At 39.4% G+C, this 23,263-nt stretch overlaps 1 protein-coding gene across 1 annotated transcript; it reads right to left on the bottom strand.

Moving 5' to 3' along the window:
• Positions 1–265: 265 nt before the first annotated feature.
• LOC133788340 (inactive glucose-6-phosphate 1-dehydrogenase 4, chloroplastic) lies at positions 266–6,583 on the bottom strand. Its single transcript, XM_062225796.1, has 12 exons — positions 6,338–6,583; positions 5,706–5,958; positions 5,320–5,507; positions 5,019–5,113; positions 2,835–2,949; positions 2,542–2,747; positions 2,297–2,405; positions 2,138–2,175; positions 1,925–2,045; positions 1,659–1,861; positions 763–963; positions 266–636 (listed from the first exon to the last, which is right to left on the bottom strand). The coding sequence occupies exons 1-12, from the start codon at positions 6,434–6,436 to the stop codon at positions 399–401; spliced, it is 1,866 nt and encodes a 621-aa protein (XP_062081780.1). The 5' UTR covers positions 6,437–6,583; the 3' UTR covers positions 266–398.
• Positions 6,584–23,263: the final 16,680 nt, after the last annotated feature.

Below are 23,263 nucleotides of genomic sequence, written 5' to 3'. Positions count from 1 at the left end.
ATTTCATTCCAAGGTTGGTACTTTCTTTTTTTCCTCAAACCATGGTTGGTATATCATGGGAAAGCATTTCTTTGAGTTTTCATTGAGGATAGGGTCTCTTTAAATTCACTTTGACTTGAGCTCGTAACATAAATGGCAGGGACCAAGTTCACAAATGGGGCCAATTTTGCAATTGCGGTTCCTAAATATGTTCCATTTTCTTTTAATATTCAGCTTATCTATTTCAAAGATAGCTACGATTCTTGGACTTGTTACAGCAAGCAAATGAGTTGAATCAGTGGTTTCAATTTATTTAAATAGATAATGTAGTTTATTTGTTTTCTGGCAAGGAACTTTATCAACTTCATGATGTAATATTGTAGTTCCATGGATTTAGTTGCTCTTCAAAAAAAATAACGCTAGTCCTCTGCCCACCGAACTCCATGTTTTGCCCACAAATAGTATGCACCAATTGGACCTCTTCCCCCCAATTCATACAGCTCTGGTACTATATTGTTCTTGTCTATTTCCTGGATGACTGGACTTAGAATATTCCACGCAGCTGCAACCTCGTCGCTTCTCATGAACAGATGATTGTCACCGTGGATGGCATCAAGAAGAAGATGCTCGTATGAATCGGGTATGTCAACATTGTACCTGCATAGTTAATGAACAGATAATTAAGTACCTGGATGAAGCTAAATAGAAAAAACGCATTGGCATTGTTGTGCAGATATCATTTTTGAGGGAGTGGTTGCAAACTATCTGCACTCATGAGCTTACTTGTCCTTGTAAAGCAAATTCAATTCTGGGGAATCCAAGTACAACCCCAGTCCTGGGATCTTATTATTGACCCTGATGAGGATGGCTTCATCTGGAGCATCTCGTAAAATCAGCTCGTTGGTAACAAGGTCAATATTATGCCCCATTCGCTCTCGATAAATGTTTCCTGGGACATGATGAAACTGTATACGTATCTCCACCCTGCATAGTATAGATCAGTTATGAGAAGATTTTGTATGGTTTCTACATTTGTTGAGATCATAGTACTTTTGTGGCCATTGATTATGAAATCAATGTTTTGAAATGGATGCATGCTCCAAAACCTATCATACACGTTAACAGCTTGTTTTCAATGAAATTCTGAATGAATCACCAAGTCATTTGTCTTGTAACTACAATCCCCATTGACTAGTGAAAGAATTCGAATAAGATTCATGCTAAGCATTGTCAATTCATCTTCATCCAAGTTCCAATCCTTGATGGGTAAGTCAACTGGTCAAACTCATAGAAGAATTCCACGAGGTCTGGGATCCGATTTCTTATGAAGACTACCTAGCACTATGCTAAAGTTTCCTACCTCTCCAAAACTAAATGGTTCAGAGGACATAGTAATAAAAGAATAATTTTCATCATCGACCGTAGCTCTATCTCCCTAGAAAATTCATTCTACATTTGTTGACTACTAGAAACATTCTTAGACAAAGAGAGCATAAAAATAAAGCTCAACTCTCATACAAAAACTTCTTCGGCAGTTCCAACTACCCGGAAAATTCTAGTGTGTTCATCCTAAGAAAATCTTTGAAGAAATTATGATATCGGTGCAATTAAGGAATCATAAAAGTTTTGACGGATATGTACAATATGCTAACAGAAAAGGTTCATAAAATATATCTCACCTGTGTTCAATGAGTCCTATTCCAGTTTTAATCAAAAAAGGCACACCATCCCAGCGTGCATTGTCAATATACATTGCAGCAGCAAAATATGTGGGTGTCAGACTGTCTGTATACACATCAACTTTATCCTCCCTGCCTGCTTTGTATTGCCCAAGTATAACATCACTAGGTTCCAATTTGCGGATCGACCTCATAACCTTGACCTGGAAAAGAGCTATTTAGCAGAGCAACTATAGTTTTAAAATTTCCATGACAAGTAGATATACCTTTTCGTTTCGAATATCTTCACCATCAAGACTTATAGGAGGTTCCATGGCAAGCAATGCTATTGTTTGGAGTATATGACTATGTACTATGTCTCGAATTATCCCATAACCCTCAAAATACCTGTGGAAAAGAACAAGAACACAAGTTATCCTATTAATTCTCTGCTATTGTATTTGACCCTATGCAGCAACCACAACGTAGCACATAATTACCTTGATGCGTACACACACAGGTCTTCTGATAAGACAATCTGAAAAATGTTTCAATGATACAGCATATACTGTAAGGATCTCGTATAAGGCACAGTAGATTGCAATATAGATAAAATTAATAAAAACAATAGTTATAATAAATAAATAAAATATAAGTACCTGTACATTTCTTATGTATTTATGACTCCATAGTGGCTCAAAAACTAGATTGGAAAATCTTAAAACTGTAAGATTTTCAATAAGGTTCCTGCCTAGGAGATGATCAATCCTGAAATAAGATTGATCAGCATTGTATGCATATGATTCAATTATTTCTTTTCACAAATCTATAGTATAATGTATAATTCAGCTGTACTTTTGTGTTTGCATGTATTATAGAGGTAAATAATAGTGTGGCCAAACACCTGTATATTTGCCTCTCCTTAAACTTGGAAAGAAGAGACTGTGTCAACCGAAGAGATGATAGTAAATTGAAGCCAAATGGTTTCTCAGTTATTATACGGTTCCAGCCCTTGATGGTTTGGGCATAATCGGCAAGAGAAGAAGCAACATCTATAAGTGCTTCTTGTGGCACCGAAAGGTAAAATATTCTGTTCGCTGCAGATCCCCCCTGAGGTAAGTAAGTTGTTTCCTTCAGGATCAAGTACCACAAGTAGAAAAAACTTTTATTGATAGTTTTGAGTTATTTTCATTTTACCTCAACATGCTCCATTAGGGCATTAAGCTTTAGCATCCCTTCTCTGTTATCATAACCGCCATTAATGTAATATGTCCTACTCAGAAAAGTATCCATTTTGTCTCCACAGTCTTCTCTGAAATTTGTTAGTTAGTTTGAAGGTTTATTCAAACTTCAATGTTTTGGTTGCATAAAAACCTTATGGATATTGGAAACATGCATAAATGCCGCATTGTATTGTATAATTCACAAAAATCTCATGCAATGCATCATTCCAACTGAAGTTTTCAATCAGCTTTTGGGCATCCTAGTTAAATAACTTCAATAATTACATGCATATGAACTGTACCTATTATAAGGAAAACTATACAAACCTTTATATGGATTGTGGAAAGAAAAGAATGCGGTGCGTTAGCCTCACTAATCAATACCTTCTTTAAGGCCTGGGATAATTAATCTAATGGAAATGGTGGGCAATATTGCATGGTTTATATCACAATACGCTGATCTGTCTCGGACTAAGCAGATAACCGTGGAATCTAACTTCAGAATTGATTGGCATACCCTAAACATTGCCAAAAAGGATTTCCAAGTAAACCTTGGAACTAAGGTGGGTAACAAAAGGGACCCTGACTATGATAATAACAATGTTTGGGTAGACACACATCCTAAGGATGTAATAGACATCGATGGTCAATTTTTCGTAGGGGGTAAGGAAGGTGCCGAGGTCAACATAGAAAGGGGTTGATAGTCCCGTCTGCTAGGCTTTTCCGAACTTCCCTTCGCCTTTCTGCCCGTGAAATCCTTTTCTTTTGCTTTTTTGCAACGATATATCCCCATTCTTTAGTATTGAAGCATATATTAGTTCTAGAGAATCATCCGAACATTCTGGGATACGGTTGTCAAATGGGGGAAGAGGAACGAGAGGTGTCCCTAAGCTTTCCGGCTCACTAGTAGGTGACGAGGGGATTTCTAAAAAAGGGATAATTTCATCTGCCGATGCATTTGTTCGTTCGGATACATTCTTCCTTCTTCACCTTTTCAACCCACCCAACCTAAAAAAGCGAATTTGCCTCCTCCTGGTAATGAATTGAGCGGCAGCGAGGGGGTCCGATTCCATAGTGATTTCGTCTGCTTTTGGAACTTCGATTCCTGGGGACAAAGAAAGTGACTTCGGAGTTTTGAATTCTCAGAACCTCCTACTTCCAACAGATGGGGGTAGGCATCTCTCTTCGAGCGGCAGTGCAAGCTTGGATGGTGTTAGCGCTGGCAGAAGGTCCTGGATTAGTTTGTACCGGTGTAGGTTCCTGAGTAGTGACTTGCCCCCCTTGATGTTGTGGCATTGGATTAGTATAGATCCCCATATTAGTAGCTTCAGTAACATTGGCGGCTTTAATTAAGGTATGCCTTAACTTCGTTCCAATTGATACGATTTTAATCATTCATGTCATAGATGACATTACGCAAAGTAGGACACTCTTCGATGGTATGGCCTGCGTATCGGTGAAATTGACAGATTTTGAAATAGTCGAGACCAGGAGGCCAGGGGAGTGGTTTCTCTCTGGGCAGAGAAATGGCTTTCCAGGCCAGAAGGATGGAGAATAGGGTAGGAATGGATAGGGGGTAATGGCGGATAGCGAGCTCTATTAGGTCCCCAGGGTCGCTTGGGAGCACCTTGTTGCTACTGAGGATCATAATTGGCCGGAGGCGCTGCGTTGTTATAAGCGGGTCTGGGCGGAGCTTGCGCTGGGTTTTGCGGTAGCGATTGGGTAAGGAGGGTTTTGAGATTTTTGAGTGGGTTGCCCCTTGGATGGCTTGCTGATTTTGGGTGCTCTGTTGTCTCTGTGCATTCAGCTGTGCTTGAACTGCATGAATTAGATCCGGAGGTAACCTCTTGAGTTGGTTGTATGCAAAGCTAATCTATGAGCAACTAAAAAAATATACTCATAAAAGTTCTCTCTTCTCTTAATACTTATTTTCGCTTTCCCTAAATAAGAATTGGAATATATAAGCTCAAGTGGTTCTTTGTCAAACACATAGTAATCTGCTTCTACGAGTGATAACTTAAACAGTCTGCTTACATAGTAGGGCGTGCAATCCATGCGAAGATTGTACTACATAGTTCAACAAACTAAGAACTTTCTATCTTAAACTTTTGAAGTGGAAGAAAGAAATCAGCAATCAAAAGTAATAAAAGAGTCATACTGATGATCAACACGGCAAGTCAGAGTTGAAGCTATTATTGATCTTAGATCTTCATCTGTCAAATTCTTTCTCGAATAACCAAATATTCCAATATTCTGCACCCAAGGACAGAAATTTAAGAGATGTGTTGGATCAAATTTTGTAGACACCAAATGGCCCAAATTCATTTGTAAAACATTACCAAACTAGATTATCAATTTAACTGAGATTGTTGCTTCTTTTTCATAAATAAGCATAAGAGTAGGAAAATAGTAAGCAATTCACTGAAACCCACTGAGAAATGATGTAAACGTATCCTTACCTCAGGAAGAAACCCAGTGTAATACAGAGCAAATAGTGCTGGAAAGATCTTTCTCCTTGCCAACTCACCAGTAGCTCCTATGACAGCTATGCACAGTGATGGACCTGATGGTCGTCCAGCAACATCACTTGGGAAATCAGAGGAATGTGTTTGTGGTAAAGATGTAGGAGATTGCATAGAAGTGGACACTTCACATAAACACCAGATTAGATGTTAGGCAAAGAACTTTCTTCAAGTTGTGAAGTTAATGTCTCATAATCTTAGACTCTAACAAACCACCATTTCGAATTCCAAACACACATTTAATGCTTTATCATCTTCTTTCAGAATGAAAGGAAAGAAAAGACATAGGTATCGAGTTTCAACAAAATATAGTTAATGCTAACCATGCCCCAACTCAATTGTTGTTCCATCAGAGGCTTGTTCTTCAAATGATGAAGTTGTTTCAATATGAATTGATGAATGATCTTTGTCTTGATTTTTTATAATCTTCAACTCATGTTTAGGACCAAATTTTCCCTTGGGCTGCCGTAGGTTAAGGCTCTCAAGTATCCATAATTTAAAGCCACAAAATCCATGGAAGAAGCTGGCTCCTCCATAAAAACCACTTGATCGAGGATGAGATTTGTTTGTTGGAGCCTAAATACCATGAATACAAAGTAAATGCTACTACTTTCATTTTTAAACTCAAACCCAATATTTGAACAAATCTACTACGACTGAAGTTTAAAATCTACAAACCAAAGCAAACCATAAACAATTTTTCGTCTAAATTCACACTGAATTATCATTAAAAGAAAATTAATCGGTGAAACAAAATATTTTGATCAGTTGATCTTCACCACTTTTTTCTAACTCAAATTTGTGGGATTTTAGAAACCAACACTCTAAACTCAACTCGAACAGTTTTCGCCACAGTGCATTTTCTCACTCCAAAATGAAAAACAGAGAAAGAAACCCATTAGAATAAGCTTAAGCGAGACGATCGATACACATAAAATAGTGATAAAAGACTCACCGTGAAGCTACGAACATGAGAGTTAGAGAGATAAAACACTGGTGTTGAAGTTGAGTACTTGGAAAAGGGTACCAAGAAAGCTGAAGACGCCGCAGACATCTTCGAGGGGCTTACACTTCCAGGTAACGATCCACGGGTTTAAGGTGGCAACTGGTATTTTGGTGAGGTTCGTGAATGTCTATTGTAATATTCAAATAAAATCAAATTAATTATTTAAAAAAAAAAGAAAAGAAGAAGAAGCAAGAAGTTGGTTCTCTGTCAGTGTCGGCTGTCGTGTGGAGCCTTGGTTTAAGAAGACAGAGTGCAAAAAATATTCGTGGATTTGAGTGCAGCTGATAAAATCTATTGGAGTCGTGTGTGGGCTTGTTGAATCAGCACCGTTCATTAAGCTGACAACATCTTGTGATTTACAATGCAATATTGGACAAAGCAGCCTTGGTAGTTTTTCTTTTTAAGGAAGAGCAAGAGTTCTAGTTGGAGTGTTCTAGATGTCAAATGGTCATAAATACACCAACACACTACATATTCATTCATTCATCATCAGTACAACATCACCCCAATGTTCTCCGCATGGCATCCGAGTATTATTTGAAGCGATAATTGCGGCCAAAGTCCTAAGTAGTTTATTTTGTAACATTTAACTAAAATATTTGGCAGCAAATTTCCTTGCACTTAAGCATTTGTTAAATTCTCGCTACTTAGTGTTAAGTCAAGTATTAAGTTTGACTAAAATAAGACATGTGGTAGCATTATATTGTTAAAAAATAGTTTAATTTATTAAAAATAAATGAAAATATATTTAAAAAAATTAAATAATTTAAAAATGAGCTAATTTAAAAAAAAATTAAATAAAAAATTAGATTTTTATTTAATGCGGGATCTAAAATTTTGGAAATAAAAATTAAAGGGAAATTACCCTAAATACATTTTTTTTTTCATTTTAACCTTCTATTTTAGTTTGTTTCAATTTTATATATGTTTTTTTTCTTTCAATTTTACATTAATTTTATCTTTTAATTTCAGATTTACCTCTTATACAAAAAAAAAAATCTCTCCCACTTCCTCTCCTTCTCTTCCACTATGTTCCCATGCCCATCATTGAGTTCCACAATGTTCTAGCAATCTTGGATGGAAAAACTATTAAGTTGTTTTTAGAGAATGAGAATGATTTCACAATAATAGTAGATAATCATTTTACTGATTTAGTGCATAAGATAAATAAGAGGAAAATCTGTAAAAGTGAAATTCAGAATGCTCTTGTTCAAATAGGAGTTGAGATAGACGTTGTTCCTAAATAGTTCACTTTTAATTCATTCATTGTCTTCTTATTGGATATATGATTTCAAACACCTATATTAAATTAGCTATAAATGAATGGTTGGTTTTCTTAGCAGAACTTAAACCCAACAAAAAAAGGGGATTACGTAAGCCAATAATGATGCATAAGACTTCTCGTTGTATTTTATGTTCTAGTTTTAAAATCCCATTTCAATGCTGGTTGACAATAAAACTTGGTTATCTTCAATTCGCTATAATAAATTATTTGACCCGTTTTAGAAAGACTTAAAGAATATACTCAACTTAAGAAGACAATAGGATGAAATTGGCATACAAGTTTTCAAGTTATATAGGGTTGCATGAGGTTGCAGTGGGTTACATAAGTTGCAATAGAATAAAATTAGCATATGAGTTTCTAAGTTTTCATGGGTTGTATTGAGTTGCATGAACTTGCATTTGATGTTGTAGTGAGTAGTATGAGTTGCATAATGATGAAATTAGCATATACGTTTTTAAGTTGTCATGAGTTTGTATAAGGTTGCATTAGCTTGCATTTGAAGTTGCAGTGAGTTGCCTAAAGATAAAATTAGCATTGAGTTGCATGATCTTGTATTTAAGGTTGCACTGGGTAGCATGAGTTGCATCAAGATGAAATTAACCTATAAGTTTAGAAGTTGTCATAGGTTGCATGAGGTTGCATTGGGTTATATAGGATCACATCTGAGGTTGTAATAAATTGCATGAGTTTCATAAAAATGAAATTAACATGTGAGTTTTTAAGTTGTTATAGGTTGCATGAACTTACATAGCAATAAGATGCATAATGATGAAATTAACATATGAGTTTTTAAGCATTCATAAGTTGCATTGGATTGTATTAGATTATCCCAGATTGTATTGGATTGCATGGGCCTGCTATGATGAAACTATAAACTTTATTATAAAATTGTGTTAGGAGAGAGAAAGAAAACTCATCTCGCCCTAGAAAATTGTTCATTTTTATGATAAGTTTCAATTATTGTTTATGAGAGCATTGATAAGTATTTATCTCGTGTAAGTTGATGGCATGGGTATGATTAATAGTAGACATATTTATCCTTCATGCTATGTTTTGTTACACTTCATTCATATTCGATATATTGATAAATGTATACCCTTCTCTTCTTGCTAAATGGGCAATTTATTCGTTTTTATACCAATTCCCAATGATCCAATTATCATTTAAATTTTTTTTTTTATCAAAAATGAAATAACAAGTACACCTATGAATGATCATAAAGAACATGAAGCAAAGCCTGGTAGAAAACATTAACGCATAATGGCTTCTTAAAAACCGTAATTTTGAAAATATAAATTTTAGTATATATATTAATGAAACAAACTCTAAATTACCGTATAAATGAAAAAAAAAAAGTTTTTCTTAAATACATTAATGAAAAAGTCCCAAAATTAAACCAAATTTTTATAAATAATTTTTAAAATAGAATAAAACTTAAATTAATTTAAAAGTAATTGAAAATAATCCTAATAAGTGATTTATATATATATATATGTGCACTCTTGGTTACTACCCATAGATGGTTACTTTGATATTAACCATTGGATTAAGATCAATGGTCTATATTTATAGTTTTTAATTAAAATTTCTAAAAATAAATTGTGATTTTTTCAAATTTTTAGAAGAGTGACCTGATAACATGTCGGTCACATAATTATTAAATTAAATAATTAAAAAAAATGTATCTAAACATTATATAGGAAATTTGCATTATAAATAAGCACTATATATATATAACTCATCACTTTTAAGTAAATGTGACAAAAAGAAAAGGGGGGAAGGATCTTGTTTAAAATCACAAAAAAGCAACATTAATATAAAATATATTAATTATGTTAGTACGTTAATATATATTATCATTGAGTTGTTAGAATAATTGAGAGATAGAAACACATGCATGCTAGCTCTTTATTTGTTGTCCACCAAGCTTTCATCATTTTGAATTAAAAAAGAATATGCTTAAGGTTTTTGTATTTTTATTTTTTTCACAACTTGGAGTTCATATATAAATTAAATATTTTGATCACATGTTAAAAGTTTGTTAGAACTGGTTTGTAAGTTATCTTGAGAAGTTGTTTTTCCTGTTTTAACAAGTTTAGATCCCCAAAAATTTAAGCAAGATATTCTATTGTGCAACTTCAGGTTTGGTCCATTCTTCATGTACATGAACATCATCATCCTCAGTACCTTCTATATGCAAACCCTCCGCATCAACTTCCACTTCATGTTCAGACGATGCATTTTCAGTATCTTTTTTTTCATTTTGCACATAATGTTCGTAACTAGCCATTGTTGAAAGCCAAATTTTCTTGTAGATTTAGAATGTGCATGAAGGATAAATGAACTATAGTTATGTCAAAAGTCAATCCAATAAGAAGAAGATAATATATTTGGAAACAAGATAATTATAATAAAAATTTATTATAATAAACTCAATTACACCTGTGTAACATGTTTTAATTTCCATATATAATTTATAATTTTAATATTAATATTAATGTGTACGTATATTTATTATTTTAAAATTTTAATTGATGAAAAATTATAATATTATTGGTTTATTCAATATTATTCAGTAGTTAATGAAAAATTATAATTCTATTTGTTTCCAAAAATAAAAATAGTAATTGATATATTTAATAGCTTGAAATATACATAAAAAAAAATTATTCATTAGCATAGTATATAATATAATATTTATTAAAAAATATTTTTGTTATTTTGAGTTTTTATTAAAAAAAATCAATATATTTTTAATAATAGGTTTTTTCTATAATAAAAAATTAAATAATAAAATATACATAAATATTCATTTGAAATAAACTATCACTTAATTTTTTTTTTAACAAAACACAATGTTGACCCTGATTTTGGTCAACTGACACGGAGTCAAAATACGCTTGATGTAGATGAATGCGTTGAAATGAACGTAATAGCGAAAATAATAAGAACACGATATTTTATAGTGGTTCGGCCCTAGAGTCTGGTAATAACCTACGTCCACTTAGATTGTTATTGATATGAGAGTCAAAGGAGTGATCAAAGAATTAGGGTTCAATGAGTTTCACTGACCTCTGAAGAATAATACAATATCTCAGATAGAATTACTCTAGTCTCAAATAATTTGAAAGCCAAAAAGTCCCTTCCTTGAGCTTTCTTTCTCTATTTATAGGCCCAAGGGGGATTACATGAATTTGTTACAGATATTCTCTTCTAAATAATCGGATATTTAGGAGATTGTGGGAGTCAATTTCGGGATTTGTAAAGATCTTTATGGAAACATCACGTTGCATGCGGAACCATCGACCAAACTGGTCGCAGGTAAAACTAAGCCGCCTACTGCCCATAATGTGCCTTCTGGTCGATATCCCAGCAGAGTTCCTCCAAGTGTCCGCCACGTGTCCTGAATCATTTGCCACGTCATCTATGCCAGTTTTTTGGATAACATTTGCCCCCCAAGTTTATTTATTACGAGCAATAAATAAACTTTTGAGGAAACGACCCTTCGGTGACCCCGCCATACGTGTCAGAACCCTTCGTGTGTTCTTGGAAAAAGCAACCTACTCTTGTCTAATCATGTCTTTTCGCTTCCCCAGTAATAATTCGACGGCTATCCCGCTTCCCCATACTTCAAAAAAGGGGAAACTGATGATTAATCCTTTTTAATGCCACAGACAAACTTATATATAACATCTCCAAAGTTCCCTTTTTCTTTTTACACACGCCATTACTCTTTCAAGAAACCCTAAAACCAGAGCTTCCGTTTTCTTCTGGAGACCGTCTCTTTGCGTTCTCAGTCCGAGAGTTCACTGATCTCCGAAAACTCTTGTCAATCTTCTCGACCTTCTTTCTGGTAAATCTTTGAATCTTTATGTTTCGCATTATTGTAATGCATGTTCCTGTATGTTTAACTGTTGAGTTTATCTACTTCTGGGTTGAGATGGTTGTCAGTAGAGTGTCTTGTGGGTGAAAAAATGTTACGAGTTAGTTTGATAGTTAAGATCATACTTTTTAGGACGTAAAACCGAAGTAAAGATTCGATTTTTAGGCTAGCCGGAAAAATAAGTTTTTCCTGCCCTAAGGGGATTTGAAAAAGCTTTTTGCTTTCACCCTTTGATTTGTTTTTCAAACTGTTCGTGTGGAAAATTTTAGCTTTTTGTTAGAATGCTGCTGTATAAAAGCTTAACTTTTATACTCGACCAGCGTTATTTTAAAAAGCCTTAAAAATTCTATATCCTCACCTCCCCATTCTTCTATTTGCAGACTTTAATGCCAGATTTGTGGGGAGGTGAACGACCCATCGACGACGATCTTCTTACCCAGCTGCTCGAAGGCGAAGAACAACCGACCGACAGAATTCACGAGATCCCTTTCTCACGATCTTCTCCTAGACCTCGCCCATCTCCTCATCAAATGGCCCGTTCTAAATCCTTAGGCAAGAAAAAACCTGACTCCGAAGATAGCCCAAACTCTCCTGCCCAACCTGATCCACAGGCTAGGGTTCCTTCGACCAGCGGTCGAGAAAATCCTGTTCCTGACCCTAATATCCAAACTAGAGCCCACCCTCGTCATCAGAATCTGCCTGATGTCGAGTGGTATCTCTCCCCGACCAGCCAAGTCACTCCTCGGATGCTTGCCAACTACCTTAGGAAGTATCCTCTCACAGGGGTCAATCTCAAGATTCCTGCTGCAAACCAAAGGGCTAACCTTCCCGGAGGTGTTTATAGTGCTTGGTCTAGGTATCATATAGAGGCAGGGGCTACCCTCCCTCTACATCCTTTTTATCAGGGGGTGACCAACTATTTTGGTGTCACCCCCTTCCAAATTACTCCGAATGGATATAGAATGCTGGCCGCACTCTATATCCTGTATAAACTTAAAAAATGGCCAGAACCTACCCCCCATGAGGTCAACTATCTCTTCGACCTCAAGTCCAACCCTCAACAGTATGGGACGGGCTTCTTCCACCTTTGTCACCAGGAGACAAATCGGACGTTCCTGAGTGACACCACACACATATCCAACGTGGGGCAGTACAACAGGGAGTACTTCCTTACTCCGGACATGACCAACAACAACCTGGCCTTCGCCCGAGGAGGTAAATGCTGGTTTTACTGGTCGATACTTTCCATCAGCGAATTTCCTTTCATTTTTCTTAAAGTATACTTTGTCTTTCAGGCCCATGGTTACGTCCGACCCCAACACCAGTCTTGGTGTTGAGGTCCACCGCGTTGGCCAGGATGACAGACTCAGAAAAAAGCGTCAAGTCCCTGGTTACTGATGAAAATTTGAGGTTGTCTGGCCTCCTGGCTCCTCGCCATGAAACAAGAGGACCCGTGGTAGCCGATGCCACTGCCGAGGGGGTTCCCGAGCAGCAACCTCCTGCGTCCCCTCCGCGAAGGAGGCCGACGGGGGTTACAATCAGGGAACCCACTGGCAATCCTTTCGCAGAAAGGCCTTCTGCACCCCAAGGCAAGGGGAAACAAAAGGCAACAGAATTCGTTGTGGACTTGGGGGAATCCTCCGATGAAAACGGTACATTTATTTCGCTTTTAAATAGCTTGCCAATTCCCTGTCACTTGTTTGACTGGGAGGGCAACTTTACGTATACTCCAAATCTAGGGCTAGACTTCTTCGTGCCAGATAGTGAGTGTGTGACTAATAGAGTCAATAGTATAGCGACCAGTAGTTGTAGCTCGGGTATTAAACTTTGTGACCTCTTTTCTGTTTTATAAAGAGTCTTCATCTGCCTTTATCTTATCATTTGCATATGTTTACTTGTGTGCAGACATGGCCACTCCCAACGTCTTCGATTTATATCAGGCCGAGGAGGAAGAAGAAGTTCCCCTGGTTCGGCAAAAGACGTCCAGGAGGCACAATGGTGAATCAAGCCAAGGACCTCCTGCCAAGAAGAGTCGAACAGAAGATCCTCCCAAGGATGCGCCAACTGGGCAAACGTCTGCCCAACCTTCTGCTCCTGTCGAGAAGGAAACCCCACCTGCTACGACGAACCCTCCTCCTACAGCCGCCAAAGAACAAACCCAGCGGGACGAAGCTCTTGGGGCTAAACTCTCGAATCGTGCCTTGCGAGCAACAAAGGACTGCCTTGCACACATCATGAAGTACGATCGTTGTAAGGATGCGATGGCCGAGGCAGAGAAAATGGGGGTCGACCAAATTCTGAACAGGGCCCTAAACGAAATGGCCAGCGTAAGTGCTTCTTATCTCTTTGACCTTAGTCTTTTATTCTTTGCAACAGACTTTGACTTTATCCTTTGTCTACAGGCCTTGTTGACCGTAACTGCTGCTCGTACCCGTGCCCAGGCTACCATCAACCAGGTTCGGGCAAAGGCCATCGAGAGGTACCAAGCGAAAGCTGCGGAGGAGCTTCAGGCTGCAGAAGCCAGGCATGCCGGAGAGTTGGAGGCGGTCACCCAGCAGAAGGACGCTGCAGTGGCAAAGCTGGCGGAGGTCAAAGCTTCAAAGGCAGCTTTGAGGAAGCAGAGGGAGGAGTACCAGGAGGGAGGAGTACCAGGAGGCCAGCCGAGTCCAATATGGCGAATGCAAGAGACTTAAAGAGGAGAATCTTGCCAAGGACAAGGTCGTGGCTGATCTTGAGGGTCAAATAGAGCAACTAAAGCTTGAAAATTCCAAGAATCTGGAAAGGTATAAGAATGCGACGTTTTGGTGCTTCTATAACTTCTGGAAACACAACCAGGGCGCCAACTTCGACTACCTTTCAGAGGATATCAGGAATGCTGAACTGGCCCGCTGCACTGCTCGATTGGCCGAAGAAGAGGAAAGAGCAATGATCCCTGCCTCCCCAAGCATCCAGCCAGCCGCTGGCGCAGAGGAAGGAGGAGTTGTTGAAGATGAGGCCAACCAGACTGCTGAGCAAGACCCTCCTGCTCCTGCTGCTCCTTAAACTTATTTTCTTTTTATTTTTCTTTAATTACACGACCTACGGGTCGTGATGTAAAGACTATCTTTTTTGGATTTGCTACATGGGCAGCAAACTTTCCTTTTATTTGAACAGTTACATCCAAGCAGTGATGCTTGCGGTGTAAAAGATTGCATTATAATGTTATAATATTTTCATTTACTATAACATCTGTTCGTATGACCGAACTTAGCATAGTACTTTGGTTTGATTTAATAAAATATGAATTTTGAAAAATACTCTAAGTACCCTAACATGCTTTCACTTATTTTGTTCATGTGTTTACATACCTCATGGTACGCTTTGTTATCGATGTGCCTTATATGCCCCCCAAGTGATCGAGGAGCTTTAGGTCCTAGGTCACTTGCCTTGACCACGACCTGTTCAAACATTTCTGCTCGGTAGGAAACGTAATACTTGTAATACAGAAAAACAATACACGTAATGAACAAATACTTGTAAAAATAAATTTACAAAGGTTGGCAAGAATGACTGGCTGCGCACAGTCCCTTATAATCTCGTATTAAAAATGGACTAAACATGTCTTTACGAGTGATCCTAAAAAAAGGATCTTACATATATAAGCGATTAGCCATACAACGTGGCTAACCCTTTTTGCGAAACTTGTAAAAAGTAAAATTTAATACAAGCCAGTCCTTTAAAAAGGACTGTTCACTGATAATACTTGCGCAGGTGTTCTCCATTCCAATAACGTGGAACGAGATTTCCGTTTAGGCGTGCAAGTTTATAGGTGCCCGGATGAAGGACTTCTTCAATCTGGTAAGGTCCTTCCCAATTATGTCCGAGTACTCCAGCAGTGGGGTCGCGGGTATTCAAGAAAACTCGTCGTAGCACCAAGTCTCCGACGTTGAATTTTCTTTCTTTTACTTTTGAGTTAAAGTACCGGGCGACCTTTTGCTGGTATGCAGCAACTCGGAAGCGTGATCTCCACAGAAGCCTTCATGCACCTCTTTCATTAGTTCCTTAGCCTTTTCTGGTGTAACGCAGTTGAGTAGTGGCATTGAATATCCTCTCCGGTACATAACACCATCGACCAGTATGTACCTAGCGGCCTGCCTTTGTAGGATTCTGGCTTTGTTTCTATTTGCTCGTAGCACACCGTTTGTCAGATACTCCAAGTAAGGTGCCATCCATGTATCCTCCATTCAAATTTCCATACTAGCTTCAACCGCTTGTATGCTCGGCTCACTCAATCTTTCTACTGGCACAATGTTTAAAGTGTCAGCATCTTTCGCACTTGCGAGTTTGGCTAAGGCGTCTGCGTTTGAATTCTGATCCATCGGTATTTGCAGGAGGGTATACTTCGTGAACTGGGCTAGCAGGTCTTTATTTTTATTCAAGTAGGCCACCATTTTTAAGCCCCGCGCTTGATATTCCCCTAGAACTTGATTCACCACCAGCTATGAATCGCTGTAAATATCAAGCGTCTTTATGCCCATGTCTTTGGCCATTCTCAGTCCAGCAAGGAGGGCTTCATATTCGGCTTCATTATTTGACACGGTGAAGTCGAACCTAATGGCGCAGTGAAATCGATGCCCTTCCGGTGTTATCAATATCACTCCCGCTCCTGCGTGGGATTCATTGGATGATCCATCTGTGAATAACTTCTGTTATATTATTTTATAATATAATGTTTTAGATTAAATAAATGTGACATAGAGTGTCACATATTGTAACATATAATAGAGAGTTACATTATTTGGATATATGTGAAATATCCAAACATGTAACATATTTGGTGTTACAAATTCATCACAAATTTGTAACTCCTTAATATCACCCATTATTGTGTAGATTTGTTGTTACACAATATTGAGATGAATTTCTTAAAGCCATATGAGAAATGGCTGATAGAGATGTGATTTTAACTCCCATATTGTGTATGGAAGTTACAAAATCAAGTGGGAATAAATTGGAACGTTTTGGAAAAAACTGAAAAAATGTGTTGCTGAAATTGACTGAGGGCCGCGGCGCCTGGAACAAGCGCCGCGGCCCTAATGGCTGACAGCTTCATATAATTTCAGTTTTTATCCAATTTTGAACGATTCCAACTGCCAAGTAACTCCCAAGTCTCTATTTTAATTCCATAAAACACCCAATTAATCATTGGTAACAGCCATGGGGTTGGTGGAATTTGAAATTCAAAGGGTGTCTCTAAACTCTATAAATATGAGCCTAATGCTCACTTGTAAGACACACCATTTTTCTATCCACTAGAGCACTTGGCTAGAAACACCTTGAGGCTTGATTATTCCAGAAAGCATTTCCAAAAATCTGAGAGAGATCCCTTAGTGCTTGAGTTAGGGGGAAATAAGCTTTTGGACAAAGGTTTTAAACCTTGTTCAAGTTGGTGATCCCCAATCCTCTTCACTTAGGTTGTGTAAGTGAGAGTTTGTTTGTGGTTTATGTTCTTCCTTTTATTCTATTGTTCTTCTTCTTATTCTCTTGTTTTATTTACTTGTATATTTTGTTTAAGAGTTGTAATCTCTTCATTTGGTCCAAACACTTTATTTTATTTGTAACTTTTGTTTTGAGTTGTATTTTACTATTCTCTTCTTCTTCATCATCTTCTTCATTTCCTTTGTTTTATTTGTATTTTCAGTTATAGAGTTGTAACACTTTATTTAATCAATCTTGTCCATTGTAATATTTTGCATAGAGTTGTAACATTATCTTACCATTTCCATTGAGGCAATATTATTTTTCATAACAACTTCCACGAAGGAGCTTTCTCTTGAGGCTCAGGCGCACTAGGCTGTTCGCACTGTTCGTTGTCTGGGAGTTCGGTGAACTCTGCAATAAGATCAGCCAAGACTTGTCCTTTTACTGCTGCTCGCGGTGAATACGTGATATCGAACTGCCCTAGTTCGACTGCCTATTTTAATAAGCGCCCAGCCGCCTCTGGCTTTTGGAGGACTTTCCGAAGGGGCTGGTTGGTTAGTACTGTGATAGGATGGGCCTGAAAGTAAGGACGCAGCTTCCTTGAGGCCAGGATTAAGCAATATGCTAACCTTTCAATGGGCGGATATCTCAGTTCTGCCCCAATCAGCCTCTTGCTAACATAGTAGACCGCTTTTTGTACGCCTTCTTCCTCGCGTACTAGTACCGCACTAGCAGCAACTTCCGTGATCGCCAGGTAAATGAACAAAGTTTCCCCCTCGATTGGCTTGGATAAAATGGGAGGCTATGCCATGTGAGTCTTCAAGGCCTGGAAATCTTTCTCGCAGTCTCCTGTCCATTCAAACTTCTTATTGCCCCTAAGTAGATTAAAAAAAGGGACACATTTGTCCATTGACTTCAAAATAAATCTACTCAGGGCTGCGATTCTCCCGGTTAGACTTTGCACATCTTTGATTCTCTCTGGCGATTTCATGTCAATCAGGGCTCTTATTTTGTCGGGGTTGGCCTCGATTCCTCTTGAATTTACAATGAACCCCAAAAACTTCCCTGATCCAACTCCGAAGGAACATTTGAGAGGATTTAGTTTCATCTGGTACTTGTTCAATACATCAAAACATTCTTGTAAATCCTTCACATGTCCTTTTGCCTTTTTAGACTTTACCAGCATGTTGTCCACGTACACCTCCATGTTTACTCCGATCAGCTCTTTAAACATGTGGTTGACTAGCCGCTGGTAAGTCGCACCTGCGTTTTTCAGTCCGAAGGGCATTACTTTATAACAGTATAAGCCCGTATCGTTCCAAAAACTGGTGTGATCCTCGTCAAGGGGATGCATTCTAATATGATTTTAGCCCAAATATGCATCCATGAACGAGAGGATCTATTGTCTTGCAGTAGCATCGACCAGCTGGTCAATCCTTGGGAGTGGGAAGCAATCCTTTGGGTAGGCTTTATTGAGGTCTGTAAAATCCACGCAGGTTCGCCATTTGCCGTTAGGCTTGGGAACCAGCACTGGATTGGAGACCCATGATGGATAAAATGCCACCCTGATGAACCCATTCTCCTTTAATCTTTCAACTTCTTCTTTTAAGGCTCTCGACCGATCCTTATCGAGCAGCCTTCTTTTTTGTTGTATGGGTGGAAAAGTCTTGTCTATGTTTAGGACATGGCTGATAACGGCAGGGTTTATCCCAGACATGTCTTTGTGCGACCAGGCAAAGACTTCCTGGTTCTTCTGCAAAAATTCCACCAGTGTATGCTTCGTGGTTGGCTCTAGGTTTTTCCCGACCTTCACGACTCTGGTCAGGTCTTTTTCGTCGAGTTGGACCTCTTCCAGGTCCTCGACGGGTCCAACGTTCTCTTCAAAATCCCCAAAGCGAGGATCTAGATCTCTATCCTTACTTTGGGCAACACCCTATTTGGTGACCTCCTCACCGGATTGGGCTTGTGTATCAATTGCCATTTGCAACCTATCTGAGGTAGTGCTCTTTGATTTTCCCTTTTTCGCCTTCGTGACTGAGGCGTTGTAGCACTCTCTGGCTTCCCTCTGGTTCCCCAACACGCGTCCTACCCCTGCGTCTGTTGGGAACTTCATGGCTTAGTGCCACATAGAGATGACGGCCTGTAGATCAACCAGTATAGGTCTCCCAATGACGGCATTGTACGCCGAAGGACAATCGACTACCACAAAAGTAGCGAGTAATGTCCTAGTAGCAGGCGCTATACCTGTCGTCACTGGTAGTCTGATTGATCCGGCGGGGGCGAGTCCCTCACCAAAGAAGCCGTATATTGTTTGGTTGCAAGGCTCCAGGTCCTTAACGGACAATTTCATGCGTTCCATCGAAGACTTATACAGGATATTCACCGAACTTCCTATATCGACTAGCACTCTCTTCACCATCATGTTGGCCATTTGGATATCCATGACCAGCGGATCTGAATTTGGGAACCGGACATATTGGGCATCGCTATCAGAGAAGGTTATCTCGCCCTTTTCTGATCAAGCCTTTTTTGGTGCGCGGTCCTCCACAGTCATCATCTCGATGTCCTGGTCGTGGCACAGGGTCCGAGCGTATCGTTCCCTGGCCTTTCCACTATTTCCCGCGAGGTGCGGGCCTTCACAAATGGTTAACAGTGGCAGGCTGCAAAGGTGGCGAGCGCTGGCGTGAGGGCGCTTGCTCGTTGCCACCTGGAGCTTCTCGTTGGGAATTTCCCGAGGCCCGTACGTATCTTCTCAAGTGTCCTTGTCTAATAAGGAACTCGATTTCATCTTTCAACTGGTTGCATTCATTGGTGTCATGTCCGTAGTCGTTATGATAACGACAGAACTTGGTAGTGTCTCTTTTCGAAATATCCTTTCGAATGGGGGCAGGCTTCTTATAAGGCACACTGGAACTCGTGGCCTGATAAACCTCTCCCCGAGACTCAACAAGAGCAGTGTAGTTAGTGAATCGAGGTTCATAATGGTTACCCTTGGCTCGTTTATTGTCGGAGGTGGAAGGCTCATTGTGTGGCCGTTTTCCACCATTCTTGCCATTGCCGTTGCCGTGTCCGTTGCCCTTGCCGTTAGGTTTGGACCCATTGGCGGCTTTGGCGGGCTCGGCAGCCTTCTTATCCTTGCCTGAAGACTTTCCATCGTCGGCTATGGCATCTTCGAGCTTGATGTAACGATCAGGCCGATCCAAGAATTCCTGGGTAGTTCTAACCCCATCTTTGCGGAGGCTCTTCCAGAGGGGGGAGCAATGCTTAACCCCTGCGGTTATGGCCATCATTTTGCCTTCGTCCCCCACTATTTTCGCTCTAGCCGCTGCTCGCATAAAGCGCTGGATGAAGTCTTTTAGTGATTCCCCATCCTGCTGGCGAATTTCAACCAGCTGGTTCGCCTCGGTCGGATGCACATGACCCGCGTAGAACTGTCCGTAAAACTCCCTTACGAACATCTCCCAGGAAACTATACTTGCAGGGGGGAACTTAAAAAACCACTCCTGTGCGGCATCAGAAAGTGTTGTAGGGAAGATCCTGCACCGAGCATTTTCGGACACTTTCTGAATGTCCATTTGTATCTCAAACTTATTGACGTGAGATACCGGGTCACCGTACCCATCAAATTTTGGAAGCGTAGGCATTTTAAACTTGCTAGGAGTTTCTGCCATCGCTATCCTCTGGACGAAAGGAGTGCCTTTCCTCCTGTCGTGGTCGATATGAGATGTTCTTCCCCCGACCAGCTGTTGCACCGCCTGGTTGAGGGCATCTATCTGGGCTTGCATAGCGATAGGAATTGATGTGGCCTCTGTTGCTGGGGGGATGTTCTCGCCATGCCGCTCGCGGCGATCGTTGAGCACATCTCTCAAGTCCTTGTCTCTTCTCCGCTGCTCGATAGCTCCGAGCTGGTTGAAGACGTTATTCTGTCTGGATTGCCCCCCAGCGTCTCGTCTGCTGGGTTGGTCATCCTGAGGTGGCTGATTCCTGTTTCCACCTCTTTTGTCATTCCTCCAACTGGCATTTCCTTTGCCTGAGTCGGCTTCATTATACCCATGGCCATCTCTGAATCTTGATTGGCTATGGTGGGATCGACTGTTCCCTCGATTTCCATCCCAGGCTGAAACGTCCCGAACGTTAGAGGGTGTCCTGCGTTGGTCGTTAGGTACCCGTGCATTATCATGCCGTGGGGGACCTCGGACTGCAGAGCCTAACTCTGAGTTCCTCCTGTTGCCAGGGGGATTCTGACCTCTGTTCGGGAGGTTTGGCTCATCGCCCCTATGGCGTTTAGGACTACAAGGCTGATTCTCGGTCCTATTCTACCTCTGATGCGGGGGATTGCCGCGACCAGCTTGGGATGGAGGCTGTGCCTTAAGGTCCTGTGGGACATCGTCATGAGGCACCTGAGGCTGCTTGGGCCTTTGTGAGCTCGAGGGTTGGATAGGCGGGCTAGGATTGGGACCCCTGTGGGGTGGCCCATTCGCAGGTTGATCAGGCTGCGAGACAGGTGCGACCTGATTCCTAGCCAATTGCAAGGCTGCCTCGAGGGCTGCCATGGCTTCGCTCTGGCGTCGGTCCATCTCCGCTTGCCTTTCACTTAATTCCGCGCGTTGCCATTCAATCTCTTGCTGCTGCCGCGCCATGATTTCGGCAGCACTTTCCTGACTGGCCCTCAGATTGGCCAGCTCTTCATGCAACGCCCCTAGAGTACTCTTTAGCGTCACATCATCCATTTCCTCTTCCTCAAAGTCCAAATGTGGCTCATCCTCAGCCACGCTTGCAGGAGGAGGAGGAGGCGGGTTTGATGGTGCAGCGGGGGCCGCCTGTCCAGTTTTCCTTGTAGTTTTCGCCATTGGTTTTCTCAACGGTGATATATCAAGCTCTTAATGAAAGCACCAGAATGTTGACCCTGGTTTTGGTCAACAGACATGGAGTCAAAATACGCTTGATGTAGATGAATGCGTTGAAATGAACGTAATAGCGAAAATAATAAGAACACGATATTTTATAGTGATTCGGCCCCAGAGTCTGGTAATAACCTACGTCCACTTAGATTGTTATTGATATGAGAGTCAAAGGAGTGATAAAAAAACTAGGGTTCAATGAGTTTCACTGACCTCTGAAGAACAATACAATATCTCAGATAGAATTACTCTAGTCTCAAATAATTCGAAAGCCAAAAAGTCCCTTCCTTGAGCTTTCTTTCTCTATTTATAGGCCCAAGGGGGATTACATGAATTTGTTACAGATATTCTCTCCTAAATAATCGGATATTTAGGAGATTGTGGGAGTCAATTTCGGGATTTGTAAAGATCTTTATGGAAACATCACGTTGCATGCGGAACCATCGACCAAACTGGTCGCAGGTAAGACTAAGCCGCCTACTGCCCATAACGTGCCTTCTGGTCGATATCCTAGCAGAGTTCCTCCAAGTGTCAGCCACGTGTCCTGAATCACTTGCCACGTCATCTATGCCAGTTTTTTGGATAACACACAATAAAAAAAACTGTCACATATTTATATTTATAGAACCTATTCCTTATTTTTACCATCCAAATAAAATTATTTTTACAGTGACCAATAAAAAACACAATTTATTTAAATAATCATTGAAAAAAAATATCAAAGAATAGTAAAAAAGAACATAATACTTTTAAATATCTTTTCATAATTCATAAATCTCTCACAATTACGTAAACTTAAAAATTTTCATTTTATTTATTAATAATATTAGGAAGATTTTATATTTTATAATAATTGAAACTATTATAATCTCTATATATTGTGAGTATTTTTTATTTTGAAATATCAATTAATTTTATATTTTAGAATTTATTTTATAATCTTATATCTCTCTATTTAAGATATAGATTTTGCACTTTCAATTTTTTGTAAGAAGCGTCTTGAATTATAATTTTATTGTATATTCAAAGTAAATAACTTAAAATATGTTTATTGATTCACTTGTTATTTTTGGTAATAAATACTATTAGATTTTTGTTTAATGACCAAAGAGTATTAAATAATCAAGTTATCAAGACCATCTAATCTAAAATAATCTGATGGTGCAAATTGAAAGTAAAAATTGATGTGAAAATTAGTGTCCATAGAACCTATCCCCCATTTTTTACATCAATTTTTAAACTTATTTTTAACCATTACATTAATTCAGATCTAATGTTATGGATTGTTTGGGTATTTTTAATAGCCTATAATAAATATATAAAAAAACTATAATTCTATTGTTTCC

This window comes from Humulus lupulus, chromosome 7, assembly GCF_963169125.1.
Source record: "Humulus lupulus chromosome 7, drHumLupu1.1, whole genome shotgun sequence".
Taxonomy (NCBI): Eukaryota; Viridiplantae; Streptophyta; class Magnoliopsida; order Rosales; family Cannabaceae; genus Humulus; species Humulus lupulus.
This window is presented reverse-complemented; position numbering and strand designations above follow the sequence as displayed.